The sequence below is a fragment of the Gloeophyllum trabeum genome (genome assembly GCF_000344685.1).
Source record: "Gloeophyllum trabeum ATCC 11539 unplaced genomic scaffold GLOTRscaffold_00017, whole genome shotgun sequence".
NCBI lineage: Eukaryota > Fungi > Basidiomycota > Agaricomycetes > Gloeophyllales > Gloeophyllaceae > Gloeophyllum > Gloeophyllum trabeum.
This window is the reverse complement of record NW_006920426.1, coordinates 422,123-441,320: the sequence shown is the minus strand read 5'-3', so window position 1 is coordinate 441,320 and position 19,198 is coordinate 422,123. Positions and strand designations below refer to the sequence as shown.

Genomic DNA, 19,198 nt, shown 5'->3' with positions numbered 1-19,198 from the left:
TCCGGCAACTCCCGGGGTGGCTTCGAGAGCCACACCGGTCGCTGGCCATGGCAAGTGCAACAGTAACAATGACAACACAAAATGAGGATCCAGCGATGATACAATTATTACAGTAGAACATACAGCAAATGTCCATCCACTATTTACATTCCGCCGACGAGGCGAAGGGAAAATAAAGCAGCGTCACCATGCGTAGATAAATCGTAAAGATGCCGTCAAATATGGAGCACGGACCGATAGGATGTAACGAGTTATGAGCTCCCATTCAGGGGAGTCCACCGTGACTCCATAGTTCGGACCAGACGCAGAAGGAAACGTGAAAGTCCCGCGAGAGCGGCGGCAGCTAACTGGGAGGTACCAGCAGTCCATCACTCGACGTCCCATCTCTATCATCGTCCAGCCTGCGAGCCAGAAGCACGTCATTTATCAGCCACGCTGCCAGATGAATGACAAAGAAACACGGCACGTAAAAGATAAGAAGAAAAGTTCTTGTATGTACTCACAGGTAGTTCCTCTCGATCTCGGACAGAATGGAAAGAAAATCCCCTGATCGGCGTCGGGTGCAACGCCAAGCCGAACGTCAATCCCATGTGGCATATGAAGAAGATGGAGAACGACGACGTACAGAGGTAAGCATGGGCGCGTGCAGCGGACGCGGGTGCAATCTCGGCCTTCCTGACGGCGTCGAGGAGCGTGGAAGCGACGAAGCGCACCTTGTGAACCTATTAAAAAATATACATGGTGGAGAATATCAGCGTCGTCGGAGATAATAATAGATCAACAATAGAATAATTAGCGCAGAAGCTCGGAAAACACTCACGAGTGAAGGTCCATTAGTGGCTATGGATTGAATAGGGATGCTTCGAGGGGAGTTTGGGTTAGTGAGCGTGCTTCGGTGAGGTATTCGAAATGCCCGGAGCGACGATCCGAACATACCTATGCAGAATGTTTAGCAACTCGCTGGCCACTGCCTCTCTCTCTTCAGCAATACGCGACTCATCCACACTTCCATGCAATGATGTCAGGAGCTCGTCCCGGTACTGCTCTATAACAAAGCGCACGAGTTGCTGCCGTACGGCAGTTAAGTTTCATACAACAAGGTTGAAGTAGAGTAAGACCGACCTGTGTGACATAAAGATTCGCCTGCATTACCAAGAATGGATTTGAAGCATTGGCCCTCGAAGCGTTCGGATTATCAAAGAAATCCTTGACCTCTGCAAACGTGGCCTGTCTAAAACCTGCGCCGCCGAACTCCTTGGGAACGCTGGAACTCTGCGGGAGGGCCCGCTTGAGCTGAAGTGGCTCGGGGGCGTGAACCAGTGCAGACATAATACGGGCGTGCAGTGTCTGTACTTCCTCCAACCTGGCCGTGGCGAAGTGCCCTTGCGGCGGTGAACGCTTGTCCACTCGGATGCGGACGAGGATTTCACCCAGCAGAGCGAATATCCGAGATATGTAGTTTAGCCCGGAGACAAGAGCGGTTTTGCCGGGCGGTTGGCCTAGATAAGCGGTGGCACTAATACTGGGAGGGCGTCAATAATGAAAATAAAAGCATATCCAATATAAGCGCTGTCTATTCTGTGTCCCCCAGGATGCCCAATAATAAGCAAGTTACTCACTACTCATCATCGAGCTCCTTTGGGAAGTGGACAGTGCAGTCCTCGTCTCTCAGGCAGATAGGCCTCCCGAGCAGAATGGACATTGATTTATCCGCTACAAAAAATTGATCACTCCATTTTTCTAGTCATAGCATCCATGACTTACCTCCAAAGAGCAACCAGAATGTCCTGCGGCGGACTTCACACTCAATAGGGTCGAGACCTTCATATGAAGCCTCCTCGTGCATACGCAGAGTCACGGCAATATGTGCCGCTTCCCCAAAAGCAGCGTGCGATGTCGCATCATGTCCCTCACAGAAGTGATAAACCGTGTCACTGTAGACGTCCTCGTACATTATTGTATTCCGAGGTGTAAGCCATGGAGGTGACTTACAAGTAGCGAATAACGACATGCATGGATGTCGGCGGATCGTACGATGCAACCGAAATATGTCGGCTGGCTTCGTGACAGTTTTGGGCCAGCTTTCTCACCGCCGCCCGCTCCATTGGGACGTAAGAACGCGGTACCTGCACCAGCGTCGACGCGATAGTGCTCATTACAAGCGCAAAAAACAGCGGATCTCTCTCCTCTCGGTGCGTGTGCAGATCAGTCATGAACGAAGGCTTGTGGACGCACGGCGTGAGCGGGTAGACGAAATCGAAGAAAAGCGCGATGATGAGTGAGATGGTCTCCCTGGGCGCTACCTCCTCCAAGCGGTGGGGCCGGTAATAGTATGATAATGGGACAAGCGCCGTGGGCGGTGGGGGCGGGCCAGATGGTGGATGCTGGTGCTTGTATGACCAGTTGTAGAGAGGGTACGTGTTGAACTGGTCCACCGGCGAGAATGGTCCGTCTTCGCTGCCGGGTGATCGCGGTGGGCCGTACGTCGGCGATGGCAAGCCTGACATGGTCGGGTACTGGGAATGGAATGAATCAGCTGATATGGGGTACCGCGACTGTGTCATGACGCTCGAAGGCATGGAGGACAGCGAAGGGTCGAGGAAGGCGGATGGGCCCGCGTGGCTGTTGGACGGCGATATGCCCGTCCGCGGCGGGCTCATGTTGGCGGATACAGGCGACACCGACATTTCGTCATTTTTGTTGTCCGATTTCCCTGCGGCTGCGGCTGCAGCGGCCTCTTGTAGACGACGGAGGTATCTTGGATCACCCCATGAATCAGGTGCGCGTCTTTTGGTCTAGATAAATCGCTCACAAATTAGGGGGGCCTCTTTTCTTCGGCTGGTACTCATATGTGCATGGGATGCCAAGGGCAACGCAGTGCTTGCACGGTTGGGATTGGTCGTCTGGGTTCTCGCGAGCACATCGGACCTTGCGTGCTCTGCAAGCATCGCAACCTACAGCAGAACCGTCAGCAACGATCGCTGAGCGAGAACTGTACTGGCTTACTCTGGGATTGGCGCCTGTTCGGGTTCATCTCCGTCAGTGACTAGCAGAGGCGGCGGTAGAGGACGCATAACATGTAGCTAGCAGTACCGCGACGCAATGTAGACTAGAGACAGCAGGCTCTAGACGTCACGGCGGTAGAAGAGGGACGCGCCAGGAAAGGCGCGAGCGGGGAAAAGTCGGATGGAGGACGCTGACTTACTTTCTCTTGATCTTGCTGTTTTCGGCGTTGGGTTTCTTTGGAGCGCCGTCGTCCGAAGACAAGGACGCCGGTTCGGCCTCTTTCTTGGGTCGAGCCACAGGCATGCCGACTATTGGAGGCTGCTAATAGCCAACTATACTCGGATTCGGGGCAAATGCAAGCCAGAGTCGGTGCGGGGGGCGGAATGCGGGGTAAGGGCGCAAAGCACTCTAAGCGAGCCGTGTCCGGATCGATTTCACGCGATATTCAAACTCCATCCACCCCGGCAGCAGTTGGCTGAGTTTCGCTCTGCGCGACTTTTCTCGTGGTAAAGCCTTCTTTTCTCAATGTTTATCACTTCTCAATCAGGTTCAACATCAGTGCTACGCGCAGAGTGGGCTTGGAACGCCCCAATCGCATGCTCTGCAAACCACAACTCATATGCTGTCACGAGTTTCTCGGCCAAACTCCGGCTATATCGACCGAAGGGGATAATTCCATCACTAGCGGATTCACCTCTGAGATATATATCGCAGCCCGCCACCCAATACTGCCCTTCAGTCGGTCCCGAATTTAAAGTGATCTTAGTCTTTCGATCGCTGAGCGCATCGCCACTCTCGGACACCATTCGGATTCTGCAGTTTATTTGAATAATCTACGAATTTATTCTGGAGGGTACAAAGTATAGGATGGCCCGTGCCAGATGTTACCCACGACTGCCCAACAGAGAGGCCGCCAGCGAACAGTGCCTCCTCATGTGACAGATCCCAAACCCTACCCCTCATGCCCTGGGCCATCCCAATGTACCTGATTTTGGACAGACAACGTCTTCGAAGACGAGAATTCCTGTTCAGGACGGCAACCTTCATCATCGGATCATCCGTACTACGAGATCGTACCACGCAGCCAAAGCCCCGGGCGAGAGCGGAATGCGCCCATAGACACGTCAGATACACTGGGCACTCGAGGTAGATCTGAAGGCACGATGCCGGCGGGGTAACTGCGTCGAGAGGTAGTGCGCGGTACATTTGGGCGCAGTGAACGCAGGCCAAACGAGGGTACATACCCTCCTTTGGATATTCTCGGTGCCGAGGGCATCCACGGGAACCAGGGCCCACCCTGCCGAAGCCAGACATATCCCATTCTAGATCTGGGACGTGAACCTAGATAATTGTCCGTCCACGGCGAAAGCTTCTCACCGACGCACGTCCTCGGACTCGGGCTTGAATGCGAACAAGAGCATGGAAGACATCGAATTCCAATTTATCCCCAGTGGAAGACCTCTTGGGCTTCAGCCTTTACCTATACGAGCCCAAAGCGAGTGGTTTGTCATAATACGGAGAGATGCCTAACGAGGATTTCAGAAAAGGCGTCGAAGAACATCGGGTCTCGTAGGATTCCCATGTCAGGCAAGCGACTGAGCACCTACCCAATGTCTCCCCCTGCGGAAAGTTCCCGAGGACTGCATACGATGCCTTCCGCCGGTCTCTGGAGGCGGAGCTGCAACACGTCGAGGTATTTGCTTATCGGAGAAGGAGGACACAACATCGGGGAGTCGCGAATGGACCACTGAGCGGGTCCGAGATCTCAGTTACGCTGGAAAGTCCGAGAGCCTAGTATAACCCTTCAAAGCGGTGATTGCCAGGATTGAAATCCACAAACAATGCCAGAGGAGTAGTCGAAAATAAGGATTTCGTCCCGGCAACAGGTACTCCTGGTAGGGATCCTGATTTCGCAAGAATCCCTCGGATTTGGGACTGGCACAACCACATAGATGATAGATGACCAGGAAAGCGTTAGCGAAGCATAATAGAAGAGACGCAAGGCAGCCTCAACAATGCGTGAGTAAGACAGGGCCAGCACCCGTGCCCTACCTCTTGTAAAGGGAGAGCGCTCTCCGGCTTCGATGGTTTTTCGCGCCCTCCCCTCTTCTCGCCGGGCGTCGTGATTTGACCTTTCATACAATTGGAGTCCCGTGCTTCGGGTGGTTGTCTCGACGGTGCTGCCTTTATGCTGGGCATCGAGACAAAATGGGAATTGATGAAGTAATTGAAGTAGGGTGCAATGGAAAAAGTCTTCGAACCGGCACCTATCAAGGAATATTCCCATCCATACCCTCTGGAAGCAAACCTTCCCTTGGTATGAGAAAGTTATGAGGTTATCGGGACTTGAAGTTATTGCCCGGCGCTTCCGTCACCCTCGAAGTTTTCGGCGGAGTTGGTGAGTCATCCATACAGTCGAGTCACGGGGGCCATTCGATCTCTCTTAGTTAGAGGGAGAAGCGACGCTGAGGCGCCTTATCTGCCTTGAAGCTCTACTCCGCGGAAAGGTCAGTATTGACAGGGTAGGAGGACCGACGCCGGCGCCGTGAGCATGAAAGATCCCAGCTTTTTAGAAAAGGCTGGAGTCCTTCGAGATAGAGACCAATCTTGGGCCAACAATACTGAGGCGGCTCTAAGGTTGTTGCCCTAAAATCGTACCACCACTCTGGATTTAGACCCCAATCAACGGGGACGTCTCGATATTTACCCAAGTACGGGCAGAACTTCCCATACCAAGCCAGCAAGGTTAGAGTCGACCCCAGACGTAGATTCGACGGCGAGGGACAGATCCAAATTAGCGTGCAAAAGACCGGCTCGGGGCCGCAGGAGAGATCGGGAGCTTATGTCGCGGCTCAATTACGGTCCTTTGTGGTAGGACTACGGCGGCTACGATCCGTTCGTCGTTTACTAGATTGGAAGGTAGAAAGGGCGGTTAAGTGGCGCACGGTACTTTAAGGAGCCGAGAGTCAAGACTTTCGGGGGATGTACGAGAGTTCGACCACCAGAAAGCCGGGGACATGTGCAAGAGCGATAATCGAAGACAGCTAAGGTCATGGAACCAGCAAGCAATGAAGGCAGGGCTAGCAATACCAGGTCCTTGTACCGTTTGGTCCTCTGGAATCCCCGGGGAGTTTCAATCGGAGCGCACTGCCAGGATGGCGATACATTTCCTTTCCTCGTAAGGGTTAGAGGTTTGGTGACCGGCGGCGGAAGGATATCGTTACCCCCTTATTCCTTGTAGGACAAGACTGGCTCTGTGGCTATCCGTTCGCTAATGAATAGGTCGCATCTGAGGTAGCACAACAGAAGCCATCGTCGACTATCTAGCTCTGCGATTGCATAGAGGGGTGACCGCGGTTCTCAGACATACCACAAACACATGTCCAACATGTTGACCATGCGAAAAAAGCACCGGCCAGATTAATGGGCGACGATCCCTTCGATCTGGCCAGCAATCAGAAGCTTACAGCTATTCGATTTTTCGACTGATCCAGACTCTTCATAGTTCAGACCCTTGCTGTGCGACAATAATTTGGACTTTGGAGGTCGCCTATCCTTGGACAGGTCCGACTGAGCCCGGTCGCAACGCTCGGAATTCCAAGTAAAATGGACAACCTTGAGTTCCAGGACGTTGAGATCAACATCAAGCGCAAGGAATGAACAGCAGAATGGCAGTGGAGGTGGAGAGCGCAAGACAGATGCTGGCAGCGCGGCAGATGCCGTAGCCACCCTCGCTCTTGCTTCGAATCCACCAAGTAACCCAACGTGGACGCGTCCGCGGGCTTTACCAGAATTCGATGGGTGCTGGATACTCGACGTCGCAGGATCAACCGCCTTCACAAGCCCTCCATGTATTAAGGGTGACGCCAGCGTCGCCAGCCTCCCAGACGAACATCGAACCTTTCTTTGACTTCGTGGTCGGCTTTGAGGGGGACACTTTCAACTCTGGGAAGAACGTAGACGCGTCTGAGCTCGAGAGAATAGTGGAGAGTCATGAAGACCAAGTACTGAATCTGGTAGTATGGAATAGCAAGAGTCGAGACACGAGAGGTACGAGTAATTCATGTCCCGCTTACCATGACCGGTGAAAGAAACGTTTCAGTGTGATTAGTCGTTCCTATCATTCCCTCCAGAGCATGGTCGGCTGCAAACTCAGCCCTCCCAAATCTTAAGGAATCAGAGCCGGAAAGCAAGCCATCTCTGCTCGGTTTGAGTATGCGAATGTGTCAGCCGGAGTATTCATTGGACAATGTCTGGCATGTCTTAGACGTGCTAGAGGGTAGCCCAGCAGAAGATGCAGGGTTAGTACCATACGGGGACTGGATCATAGGCTGGTCCGGAGGTGTGCTCAGCGCCGAGAACGATTTCTATGACGTGGTGGAGGCGGTAAGCTACCTTGCGGAATGTACCTAGAGCAAATTCTGACCAACGCTCTCTTAGCATATTGACAAGCCACTACGGGTTTATGTCTATTCACACGACTTCGAGTAGGTCCTACGATACTCCACTTGCCATTATGCGCTAATTCCTGCTTCAGCACGATACGCGAAGTGGTACTAGTTCCTAACCGCCAATGGGGCGGAGAGGGCCTTCTAGGATGCGTATTCGGGTACGTAAATTGCCATTGTTTCGTTTTTTTCACAGCAATGCTCATGTCATTGTCGTGTCAGGTTCGGCTTATTGCATCGCATCCCGCCTCAACCTTCGGACCGCGAACCGGGCTCAACGCCTCCAGAGTTGCGGGAGCCCGGCGTCGGGGAATATGAAGAACAGACATTGTTTGTTCCTGCACAGGTCCCAGTACCCCACCCGGGCACTCCCGAGGAACATCACTTCGCATTCCCCCACGCCCATGTACATCCTTCCCCTCACGACGGTCACCATCACCATCGTGAGCATGGGCACCAGCATGATCATGACCATGAGCACGACCATGAGCACGAGTACGAGCATGACCATGAGCACGAGCACGAGCACGATCATGACCATGGCGCAGAAGCCCACAACCATGAACCTCCAGTAGTTGCAGCCATCGCACCCACTCCGACTCGTCCGGTCCCCCTCCGTAGTACATCCCTCAACCACCCCGGCACCCCCGAACGCAGCTCCACGCCGACCCCAAGCTCCATCAACCAAAGCCAAGGCAGACCCCTCGGGTCCCTCGTCAACGGTACTTCGTCCTCGTAGCCACAACCACCCCGCCAGCTTATCATACCGATTCTCTCCCCTTAAAGGTTTCGGCAGCATGAACATCGGAAGGTATGGTCCCGGAATGCACTCGCCGACGCCGCAGATGGAGCGCGCCGTATCTTTCGGGGCGATGATGAGTAGCAGTACCACTTTCGGGGAGGCGTTGGGGGCGGAGGGACAAAACGAGGACGGTAGTCAGGAGTCGGGCGAGCAGGACTTGGATTACGATGATGGTGCCACTAGCGTCACTGGTACAGAGACGACAGACGACGAGACAGCATCTCAGGGAAGCCTCACTAGCGTCGACTGAGAACATCCGCAGATCGCCACCTTTATTGGTCTATCACATATTGTGTTGGGTTATTGGGCGGGTGGGACCATCGGTGGTGCTAATCCTGTATACCCTCGTTACAGCAGGACTGTCTTTCAGATGCGGATATGATGATTATGATATGCATTGAACAGCCCTGAAGTCCGTCGGCGTGAGTGTGAATGCTGTAGCTATAGTACAAGTCCGTATGTGCTATCGTTCCTTCCCATGCAAGGCCATCATACTCAGGTTGATCCCCCACCATTTTGACCTTCTTGAGGAGCTGCTGCAGGAGGTTTATATTCCAGATTCGACGCGATAAGCGGCCAAACTGAGGAGACGTGGAAACATGAGATTCTTCATATATACTCTAAAAGAAGACTCTAAAATCCGAAAACTGACCTTCTTCGAACCCTGGGTGCCGCCCGGCTCTGATCTGAGGCCAAACGTTGCGCATGACGTCCGTCTTCCCGATTTCGCCCCAATGTTCCAAGAAGAACTGCGTTTGCACCTGAGAAGGAAATCGTTGTTTATCATGCACTCTGGAAACTGGCTTGCATAGTATCTACCTTCCGGACGTCCTCGAAGGTAGCGGAGAACGAAGAGAATACCTCATACGGCACGTTGTGAACCGTCAGGCTCTTCACGATATGCTACGGCGGTTTATGTAATTCTTCCACTTGTTAAGCGTATTCTGGTACACACCTGGAAGGCTCGTTCTTTCAGCTCTCGCAGATCAAGCTCTGCGCAAGAAGTCAGGCAGTTAGCAACGACACCTTCAGACCGTAAATCAGACACTCACTGTCTGCTAACCGATAGACGGCCTTCGCCGAGCAGGGCGTCGGCAGCCCAGGGTGTTGGCGAGCCCACTCACGGATCCACTCCTTTCGGGAGGCAAATCGGGTGTGCTTATCCATCAGCGCGGTCGGGCGCACCCCGGACGCGGCATTATTCGCGCTGTCCGATGTGTTCTGTCCTGCAGACGAAATGGGCGCGTCCGCAGGTACTTGCGTAGACGCCGAAAGGAAGCCAGACGAGAGAGGCGCGAATGTGATGTGATCAGTGTACACCTAGGGTACGTCAGCCGATGGTACGGAGACAGGAGAATGACCAACATAGTATAGCACGGCGAGGTATGTATTGTATGCTACGTCGCGGACGATGACTTTCAACTTGCTAGGTCCGGGGACACTTCCACCAGCGGTCGTCACCGAACCGTTCTCGGCTCGCCTTAGGAGTCCCACCTCGGAGCTCCTAGGGCTAGACGGATGCTGCAATTTAGGGCGTACATTCCTCGCTCCTTCCTGGGCGCCCATGCCCATCTGAGTAGTCTCCACATCCTGCCAATCCTCGGTCGCGGACGATAGCTCTCCGGATGCGCCGGCCACATTGCCGCCGTCCATGGGAACATCCTCAGAATGGTCTTCGCTAACATCGGGCTTCATCCTTGCGTCCTCTAGCTCTGGAACAGCTGCCTCGCGGTTGTCCAGCTCCGCATCGTTGTCGGTGGCGTCCTCATCCTCGTCATCCGAATCCTCGTACTCCCTCGAAGTCATGTCGATGTCCGATGAGCCATCTTCCACGTGGCTTCCTTGGCCTACGGAGAGAGTAGGGCCGTCTGTAGAAGCCTCCGCAAACCCAGAGCCAAACACTAAGAATCAGGCGTAGTTCATGTCCCCGTGCCAAAATCAGAGCTAGATAAATACACCCACTCATATCAAAATAATCCGCTCTCCGTAGAAGATGCTTGGTCGCATAGACAGTCCTGGACTCCCGCTGACCACCGCGCCTGGGCAACACAAACTCTACATCCGAATACAAGGGATCATTCAGCAGGCCGCCGACGGACTCGAGTAGGTCCTTCGGGACGCTCCGCCGGTTCGCTGGGGGAGGAGGAGAAGGCGGCGTAGGCGAGGACGTGATGGTGCATATAATCACGAAAGCGTCCTGCATTCGGACGGCGTTGGACAGGTAGTATACCGTGTCTCTGCGAGCGAATTGGGCCCTATGTAAAGACGCCCAAGGTCAGAGCTGATCGTGAGGAGAAAACGATCTTCCGCACCAGCCCCAGTTGGCAGTCTACAGGAGAGTGTAAATCAGTGCACCCAAAGGGATGAGAAGCGCACCTTCCATGAAAAGGAATGGTCGTGGGCCTCCTTTGCATTGAACATCACCATCTTGGCGAGACTATATAATTATGATCTCCCCGAGGATCCAAGTGGGAATTTCTGAGGAAACTTACTTGCGAAGCTCAAACGAGAATCTGAACCGGCCCTCTCGGACCCATCTGCAGTCGTTCTCGTTAATATAGAAACAAGATCAGGAAACACTCATTTATGAAAGCCCACTGACTTGCCGTTGACGGCGTTCTCCTTCTCTTCCGCGGTGGGCTTCAGGGGTAAGATCATATCGCGGGAGTAGCAGCTACGCGAGAGGATCCTCACCTCGCACCACAGGTACAAACTCACATACCCACCTTCCCCGTTGGCCGTCGTCCCAGAGTTGGCATAGAACAGAATCTACGTATACCGTAGAACCATACATTGAATGATCAGCCCCTTCATCACAGCCCCTATCATGATGGCTGGCCGAACCTGCCAGCGTCCTCCTCCAAACTTGGCGGACTTCAACACCTTCGACTTTGCATCGCCCTTGCTGTGTCCATGGCTCAGTTCTCTAGGTCATTCACGCGACATGGCAGTGGAATATGTACTAGCCTGGACTCGAAGATGTTCTTCAGCCCGCTTAATGTCCATTCGAACTTGAGCGTCGTGCTTTCCTGGAATTCAGAAGTGTCTGCAGCGCCAGCTGTCGCCATTTCGATTTCGCTAACTCGCTGTCGATACTATGCAAGCTCGATCTAGTAGACTCAAAGCTCAGGCTAAGGGAACCTACTTAGTGGCGTGCCACAAGTACGTAAGTCACGCCAGTGATTGGCCTGTTCAAGTTCAAGTTCCGACTCAGAGACCATGCACGCATCCAGCTGGAAGATATAAGTAGCTTCGTCGCTGGGATTTTTTGCTAACAATCTTCTCATGCAGTGTGAGTCTGGTCCGTGCTTGACCTCGTGGTGAAATATCTCCAGGATTTGCCGGGGTGGGGGCTGCCGTCATATGAGTGCTCATGGTACAATCCGCCAGACGCCACAAGTCGCGACGCCAACAGATTACTACACTCGTAGTTATACCGGTTATCTCGGAGATTTAGGTGAAATCCCAGGGAAATATTCAAATCTCCATACATACTTATCCCTCCGAGAGACTAAACCCCAGCGTCGAACGAGCCTACAGTATCGGTGTAAGAAGTGCAGTAGCGCAGCTTATCGATATTCACGGGGAGCAGCAGCTGAGTACCCATCAAACAAGATAGCTCTTCAGCTTCTGTATGCGCTCCCCCGCTGAGCGCAGCGTCTCCAGGTCCTTGCAAAATGCGAAACGCACGAACCGCTCCCCGATGCCGCAATGCTCGTCGCAATAGAACTGAAACCTGTCAGCGAGAGACAGGAAACTTGCAAGCGGAAGATGCGCACTTCGCTGACGGGTATGGCCGAGACCCCGATTTCATATGCCATAAACCAGCAAGCCCTGCGAATGTATCAATCAGCACACGACCTCGAGATGAACTACTGGTCTTGCGATCCGCCACTGACCGGAAATCTCTGCCGCGGCCTTGTAACATATCCGGGAAGGGATACTCTTCGGGTATTCTCAATTTCGAGATATCCTCAAGTTTGCGCAAAATGCTCTCAGATGGTTATCGAGCACCAGGGAAGTACTCGCTCACCAGAAGCACAAAGTAACTACCCTGAGGCAGCGTATATGGCGCACCCAACCGGTCGAGCGCGTCGCACAACACCGAGCGCCGCTCCTCGTACTCACTGACCTGCGTCTCGAAGTAGCTCCTCGCGCGAGCCTGCTCCAGCCCTACCGCCACCGCGAGCTGGAGCGGAGAGTTGGAGGAGAACACGATCCGCGTGCATGCCGCAAGCGAGGGCCGGATGATGCTCGCGGGTCCGATCAGCCAGCCCACGCGCCAGCCAGTGGCAGAGAAGGCCTCTACGGACGACGAGGTGAGCAATAAATGTAAAGGTAAGTTAGGCTGATCAAGGGAAGCGCAGATGAGATCTTGATCATTGGGTTACTGACTTCCTGCAGATGCGACGGTCACGGTGCGCTCCCACATCCCTGGCAAAGTGCCTATCCGCACGTGCTCGTGATTGTCATAGACAAGGCAATCATACTATCGCATGCGTGAATCGTCAGAGAATACGCAGATCCCAACGGGGCCCGAGGGACGTACGACTTCGTCGGCCATAACCAGCAAGTTGAACTCTTTCGCGAGGGCCGCGATTTTCTCGAGTTCGTCTCTGGTAAAGACCTTGCCCACAGGATTGTGAGGGGTATTGAGGAGGATCATCTTGGTGCGCGGTGTTATGGCGTGTCTTCCCAGTACATGGGTCAATGTATGCTCCAAATTCAAGGAAAGTACACACCGAAGTTCATCGAAATCAACCGTCCAGTCATGCGCTGTCATCCGATCTTTGATCGTGTTGGGGTGAAGAGGGACGTATACGGGCTTGCCGCCGTTGAACGTTATGCACGCCAGGTATTGATCAAAGTACGGCTCGAATAAGATAACCTCGTCTCCTGGCTCTAGAAACGCGACAAACACGGAGTATTGTCCTGCAACAGGTAGCTTTGATTACCACGCGGCGGCACGATTGGTACCAGTGCTATGTACTTGCCTTCGTTCGCCCCACTTGTCACGAGGATCTCTTTCTCGGGGTCCAACTCGCGTCGGAACTGCTCGGAGAAAAACTGTGAGATGGCCTGGCGGAGCCGCACGACGCCCCGCGGGTGGGCATACTGGTTCCCCGAAACGGTCCTGAGCGCGTCGTCCGCTGCGTCCGACACCCACTTGGGCGGGGAAAAGTTCATGTACCCCTGCCCAAGATTGATGCAATCCGGAGGGAGGTTGGCTGCGCTATATAAACAATAAAGCATTGAGGCTGCGTACCGGTGGCAACACTCACTTGAATATTGACCAGACGTCTAAGGCTAGAGCGCGCCCATCGAGTAGGCGGGAGGAAAAGGGGACGGGACCGCGTTCGACGGTGGCTTGGGCACTGGTAGTTTGTGGGGGCATGATGCTGGTGGATTAGATACAGGGGAACAGTCTCAGACCAGACGTACTGGTCTACCTAAAGATATCTGGGCCTGCCACAATCAGATTTAATGAGATTGGACAATGACCGGACGGAGGACCGGAGTTACTCCTTCCGAGTTGGAGACCGCTCATTCTCACGATTTGAGGCGACAAATCGTCACCTGCCACACTGGGTACTGTATGTGCTGTAAGTGAAGTGCAAGGGTCTTCAATTAGGGTTAGTACGAGAGTGCCTATTTGAAGACTCTAGCCAAAGATACGCGTCGAAAAGAGCGTCTACCCGTTGTGGCTACTATTCGAGTTGGTCCATCATGATCTTCCGCAAATATGCGGGTGTGATCCAACAGCCCCCTCGTCCATGTCAAGCTCATAGCATATGAATCACATCGGATTGCCAGGGGTGCAGCATTTCCGACAAACCTAACTTCAGGCAAGGTGGTGAGGGTAATAGGTATGCCGTTCCATAGCCGTAGTGGCCAAGTCGGTGTCGGAGTTATCCGGTTCCGCTTCTACTTTGCACAAGGGAAGTGCCGACTTCAGGTCTGCATCTTTGTCCCTGCTCTGGCTCAGGGCTACCTGCAACGAATTCGAAGTCTACATACTTAGCTGATCGCTGATTTTGATATTACCCTGCTGCTCTTATATCTGTCTTGGGCCTGTTGGCTTTGTAGGTGCTGTTCGCTGACGTTGTGCCGCAGTGGTAACGTATGTAGTGTGGCCGCGGTGGCTGGGATCGGCCAATGCCGGTATGGTGGGGAAATGTAACAGGATCTGGCATATGCATATTATTGTCAACAAAGTACACTCTGTTGGCTTTTGTGCCTCAACTTGAAGCTCTTGGGCTTGGGTCTCCTTGACTTTGCAACTAAGTCAATCTCTCGAGTGCTACATCATGACTTTCCGTCACGTTGTCCTTCGCATCCAGGGTCCTACGTAACTAAGAATACTCACCGCTTGCTGACACTGACTTGATACGCTCGGTCTTGCAGGCTCCTTCGCACGTCATGAACCCGTTCAAGCAAATACAATGCCAGATTAACAGCCGCCCACTCAGGTCTGAAAGCCCTGGCTGTCGGCGATGATTCTGTGGATCTTCTTGGCAGATATGCGGAGTCGGTACTTCACGCTCAAGAGTACCTCCTCCCCGTGGGGTACAGCTATGAATCTGGTTACATTAGGGTTTGATCTATCCATCTGATTCTTCCCCAGCGCTGACTGGCTGGTCAAAGCTTCTCTGATAGTCCTGAGAGCTTATGACTCGGAGCTGTTCTTACCGGTGACTGTCAAGACCCTTCACGAGCTTTCGGGGCCCTCTCGCGTCCTCGGGCTCTATTATACTGCCTCTGAGTAGCTCTTCGCTCTTCATTTGCGCTATCATGATCTCCAGTTACCGCAGAGACAGCCTGCAGACTGAGATGGTCACAATCCAATCTATAGAGACTCTAGCCTAGGGACTGTCTACGATCACATATGGGCGTCACATCTCCCTTGTACTGTCCGCGAGCGCCTGATGTCCAGGGATAAACGCAGTCGGAGGTGGGTCCATGCCTGAACCGAGGACGGTTCAAGCCCTTAGGTTGCCCATCGCAAAGATTTCGAACCTTTTGGGAAGGCGGCAGCGACCGTCAAATCCTTCAAGTTGCTGGTCTAGTCCTGCATGGCTCCGAGGAAGGGGTCTAGGGGCAATGGTGCCGTCTTTCACATGCAGATTTGCAGCTTGCATTGCCACTGGTATTTTGTTCGGAACCCAATCCTCACCCGACTCTCGCGCAGCTGTGATTTATTATACAAGGGCACCCAGCGCCTCCCTGACGACGGTACGGTACGGTGAACCGACATGGGCGACACTATCCCCTTAGCGGAGGCAGTTATTCTCTCCTCGTCTCTAGAGGGTATCCTGTATGGTACGCTAGGCCCGCCCCTTACTGACGGTATGCAGCACTCATCCTAGGCTGGACCCACGACAGGCATCTCGGTGGGCATGTTCGGTTTCACCCTGTGGGCCTTGTTTCCGAAGCAGCGTTCTAAAACAACCACCAATCACGCGATGATATTCGCTGCCTGTGCATTATTCTTGTTCAGCACCTTGGTAAGCTTGCAGTTACTGCACCCCCGGTGGGAAGAGCATAGCATACCTGACTTCCCGACACTCGTAATTACCTAGCACATCGCCGTAAATATCGCGCGCATGATCGTCGCGTTCGTGGGGATTGGCAGCAGCTCCGAGGCCTGGCTGGGTGCCGTGTCGCAGAAGACATACGTGCTCAAGAGCGCCATCTATATCCTGCAGACCTTGACCGGGGACGGGGTTGTTGTACGTCACGCCCCTCCGCCCCGTCGCTCTGCGTTCTTCGCACCACTGATTGATATTGTATTGCCTTCAGATTTACCGCTGCTACAAGGTGTATCGGTCGCCGTTGGTCATCCTGGTCCCGTGCATTCTATGGTGCAGTGTCCTAGGTGAACCGATCCCCATTCGCGGATAGGTGCTTTTTGGCTCATGGCACACCTACCTACAGGAACTGGAACAGGCGTGTTGCGCACATTCTCGACGGCGGACACCAACGTCTTCGCGCACAAGACGACCGTATGGGTGTCCGCCTTCTGGGGGACGACTCTCGCAACCAATCTCACGGCCACCAGTGCGTGTTCCAGTTCCCGCCTTGTTTTCTCCTACTGGACAGGATATATACTAGTGATGCTGGCATATAGAATATGGCGCGTCGACCGCAGCGTCGCCGAGATGCGCCGCGCGTCCTCGCTGAAAGGGGTGCTGCGCGTGGTGCTCGATGCGGGGGCGCTCTACTCGATCACCCTCCTCAGCGCGCTTATACCCTTCATCTGCAAATCGAACGGACAGTACGTCGTCTTGGACATGGTACGTACGCGGATAACCGCAATCTCTCAGCAGCAGATGCTGCTGTATACTTGTACTGACCGCACTCCGCACCCTCTGCTCGTGCGCAGATCACACCGATCATCTCCATCGCCTTCTACATGGTCCTCATTCGCGCGGGCCTGGCCAGAGAATCGGAGACTCTGAAGGGATCACGGAGGCCACTTTCTTCCAGCGTGCGGAGCGCGGATCAGAGTGGGATGGGAGGGAGCGGATATCCCATGCAGCCTCTCGAAGTCCACATCGCGGAGCTCACGGAGACCGATCGGCGTGGAATAGATATGGACACTCCCGGGTCCATTATTAGGAAGGGTACGTGTGTGAAGGTGTCGGACGTATAGCAGTTCCTCTCTTTCTATTTCTCGTTTGGTACCTGTTTCCCGGTAAAGCATCATGGTCGGCACGTATATTACTGTGGCCAGTATGGGGATTAGTTCTCTGGGCTGAATGACTTCAATTTGGGTATGTTTGTGATGGGCCGCCTCCGGGCGTTCTCGTTCGAATGTATTTGGTAGCACAGACTTCGAAATGGTTAGCCTGAGCTCTCGCTCCGAAGGCATTGTGGCGATATTTGGGCCCGGGAACGCCCGCGATCTAGATCCTGACCGCGGAGGCACTAGTGGCGGTGCCACAAACTTCTGTCAGAGTACGTTGGCCTGTTCCAATTCGGAGACCATGCATCCAACTGGAAGATGCAGCCCGCCGCTGATTTCTTTGCCGATGATCTTCCAATGCAGTACGAGTCTAGTCGTGCCTACTTTACGATTCTCCTTTGGGATATGGATTTCTTCTTGTCGGGACGTCCCCAAGTCACGACGACAAAGATATTACTAAAGTAACAGTCATACCGGTGACCACGGGAACTTAGCTGGAATCCCAGGGAAATATTTGAGTCTAATTAAAGGGCCTCCACGATGATTTGGTGACGTTCATTTCATCGCACATCAAGTCCCTCCGTCCGGCTGACGAACAAGGGAATGATTCGGTTTCATTGGGCACGGTAGCCGCATGATTTCGCTCGGAATGCTGATGTTCCTTTGCCACCTTTGCCCCACCTCAGGCAGAGCAATAATAGGTGGGCTTACTCTCCGCCGGCGCGTTATGAATGCTTCTTTACTGATGAGGCCTTGAGGCACGACTAGGACCTATCCTCCTCACCATTTAGTATATTCAAGACTAAGTTAGGACATCAGGAACGCATCGGCTCTGCCCACAGGGCAGCCAGGAGTGGAGACGTCTTCTTTCATGGTTTGCACAGAACTGGTATTCGGCCGTGCATTCTTGATCAGGGCGCTGATGCGGAAGATTGAACCTCGGGGCCTCGGTGACAGTTGCGATGCCCGGCGTATGCTTATACTTATAGACTTGTGCTCCTGAATGAGCACGCAGCAGAATGGCGGACACCGCGACGAACGCCTCTGGAGCACTCAACGTCGAGCCTCTGTCTGCTGTCCCCGACGGACCCTCGAGAAAACTGACGGGATGGCGTGCATGGTGCATGATAGGATCCATAACCGGATCAACGTTTCTTAACGTGCGCACTCACCAAATTCCCTCTGGAACCCATATAAAGCCTTACGCAGGTGTACATATACGGAGCGATCACCGTCGCCGTGCCTAGTATCGGCAAAGACTTGAACTTCACTCAGGCGGATTTGCCGTGGCCTGTGCAGGCGTTTAAGTGCATTGTCTGCCTTCTGCGTAAAGTGCGCTGCTAACCTCTCGCAATTAAATAGCCTCACGTACGGCTGCTTCCTCCTCCTCGCGGGCCGGGTCGCAGACAAGTATGGGCGAAGGAACGTTTTCCTGATTGGGACGGGCTGGTACACCGTCCTGAGTGTCCCGCCGATTTTCTGCCCCGGTAAAAGCATCAGAATGCGTTCCATGAACTGCGCACTTATCAACAGCAGATCCGGTATCGTTCAACGTTATCATGGCTTTGCTCGGTATAGGGGCTGCGATGATGACGTCCTCCGGTAGGTCCCAACATTTGGCTTGCGGCATGGAGTGTTAGTCTCGACATTCTTGTGGAATTCTGCAGGGATGGGCATCGTCGGTGGTACTCTGGAAGGTAAACTGAAGAATAGGGCCATTGCGATCGTCGCAGGAGGTCAAGGAATCGGCTTTGGCCTCGGGCTCGTATGTGGTGCGTTCCAAGTATCCCGGCTCACGCTCCGCAACAGCGCACTCACTTCCCTTCCCGTCGGTTTGATTCGAAGCGGGCTTCTTCTGTGACCTCCACCGCGGCTGGCGCTGGATATTCGTGCTGCAGGCAGGCCTGGGCGCGATATTCGCGGCGCTGGCGTTCGTATCTGTACCTTCGGAGGGTGAGAGGTACGACAGAGCGCTCGACCTCCCCGGAGCGTCCCTATGCGTCGTGTCGCTCCTTCTATTGACATTCTCGCTATCGTGAGTGATTATATGGTACCTACCCCAGTATACCCGTCCAGTCTAACCGCTTCTCAGCCAGTCGCAGAATGTCGGGTAAGTCTTCTCCCCGTCGTGTGGCGTACACGCCCTCACGCACCCGCGCCGCAGATGGAAAGTCCCGTATATCCCCGCACTCTTCATATTATCTCTCCTCCTGCTCGCAGCTTTCATCTACTGGGAATACATCTCGGAGAAGAAGG

The 19,198-nt window shown here is 53.8% G+C and overlaps 5 protein-coding genes across 5 annotated transcripts; 2 read left to right on the top strand and 3 right to left on the bottom strand.

Annotated features, from left to right (window-relative positions):
* Positions 1–86: 86 nt before the first annotated feature.
* Positions 87–3,309, bottom strand: GLOTRDRAFT_66280 (uncharacterized protein; the record flags this gene model as incomplete). Its single annotated transcript, XM_007872321.1, has 12 exons — positions 87–401; positions 504–546; positions 626–722; positions 821–860; positions 937–1,067; positions 1,123–1,522; positions 1,620–1,713; positions 1,765–1,934; positions 1,993–2,757; positions 2,813–2,954; positions 3,007–3,020; positions 3,206–3,309. The coding sequence occupies 12 exons, from the start codon at positions 3,307–3,309 to the stop codon at positions 344–346; spliced, it is 2,058 nt and encodes a 685-aa protein (XP_007870512.1). The 3' UTR covers positions 87–343.
* A 3,494-nt stretch (positions 3,310–6,803) lies between these two features.
* GLOTRDRAFT_141212 (uncharacterized protein) lies at positions 6,804–8,506 on the top strand (the record flags this gene model as incomplete). The annotated part of the gene is made up of 6 exons (XM_007872320.1): positions 6,804–7,056; positions 7,118–7,392; positions 7,447–7,493; positions 7,544–7,615; positions 7,677–8,176; positions 8,241–8,506. 6 exons carry the CDS (start codon positions 6,804–6,806, stop codon positions 8,504–8,506), a joined length of 1,413 nt encoding a protein of 470 aa, XP_007870511.1.
* Positions 7,574–11,335, bottom strand: GLOTRDRAFT_81686 (uncharacterized protein). The gene is made up of 16 exons (XM_007872319.1): positions 11,224–11,335; positions 11,101–11,161; positions 10,951–11,025; positions 10,859–10,896; positions 10,749–10,793; positions 10,633–10,693; positions 10,569–10,585; positions 10,219–10,511; positions 9,622–10,157; positions 9,309–9,576; positions 9,212–9,249; positions 9,076–9,159; positions 8,909–9,017; positions 8,241–8,837; positions 7,677–8,176; positions 7,574–7,615 (listed from the first exon to the last, which is right to left on the bottom strand). Exons 1-14 carry the CDS (start codon positions 11,322–11,324, stop codon positions 8,752–8,754), a joined length of 1,812 nt encoding a protein of 603 aa, XP_007870510.1. The 5' UTR covers positions 11,325–11,335; the 3' UTR covers positions 7,574–7,615; positions 7,677–8,176; positions 8,241–8,751.
* Positions 11,336–11,862: 527 nt separating this feature from the next.
* On the bottom strand, positions 11,863–13,651 carry GLOTRDRAFT_108338 (PLP-dependent transferase; the record flags this gene model as incomplete). Its single annotated transcript, XM_007872318.1, has 9 exons — positions 11,863–11,985; positions 12,036–12,090; positions 12,156–12,229; positions 12,290–12,561; positions 12,652–12,745; positions 12,806–12,947; positions 12,999–13,188; positions 13,251–13,489; positions 13,539–13,651. 9 exons carry the CDS (start codon positions 13,649–13,651, stop codon positions 11,863–11,865), a joined length of 1,302 nt encoding a protein of 433 aa, XP_007870509.1.
* Positions 13,652–15,066: 1,415 nt separating this feature from the next.
* Positions 15,067–17,316, top strand: GLOTRDRAFT_123329 (uncharacterized protein; the record flags this gene model as incomplete). The annotated part of the gene is made up of 11 exons (XM_007872317.1): positions 15,067–15,208; positions 15,265–15,410; positions 15,474–15,576; positions 15,640–15,761; positions 15,837–15,986; positions 16,057–16,132; positions 16,192–16,314; positions 16,369–16,550; positions 16,640–16,880; positions 17,089–17,214; positions 17,306–17,316. The coding sequence occupies exons 3-11, from the start codon at positions 15,510–15,512 to the stop codon at positions 17,314–17,316; spliced, it is 1,098 nt and encodes a 365-aa protein (XP_007870508.1). The 5' UTR covers positions 15,067–15,208; positions 15,265–15,410; positions 15,474–15,509.
* Positions 17,317–19,198: the final 1,882 nt, after the last annotated feature.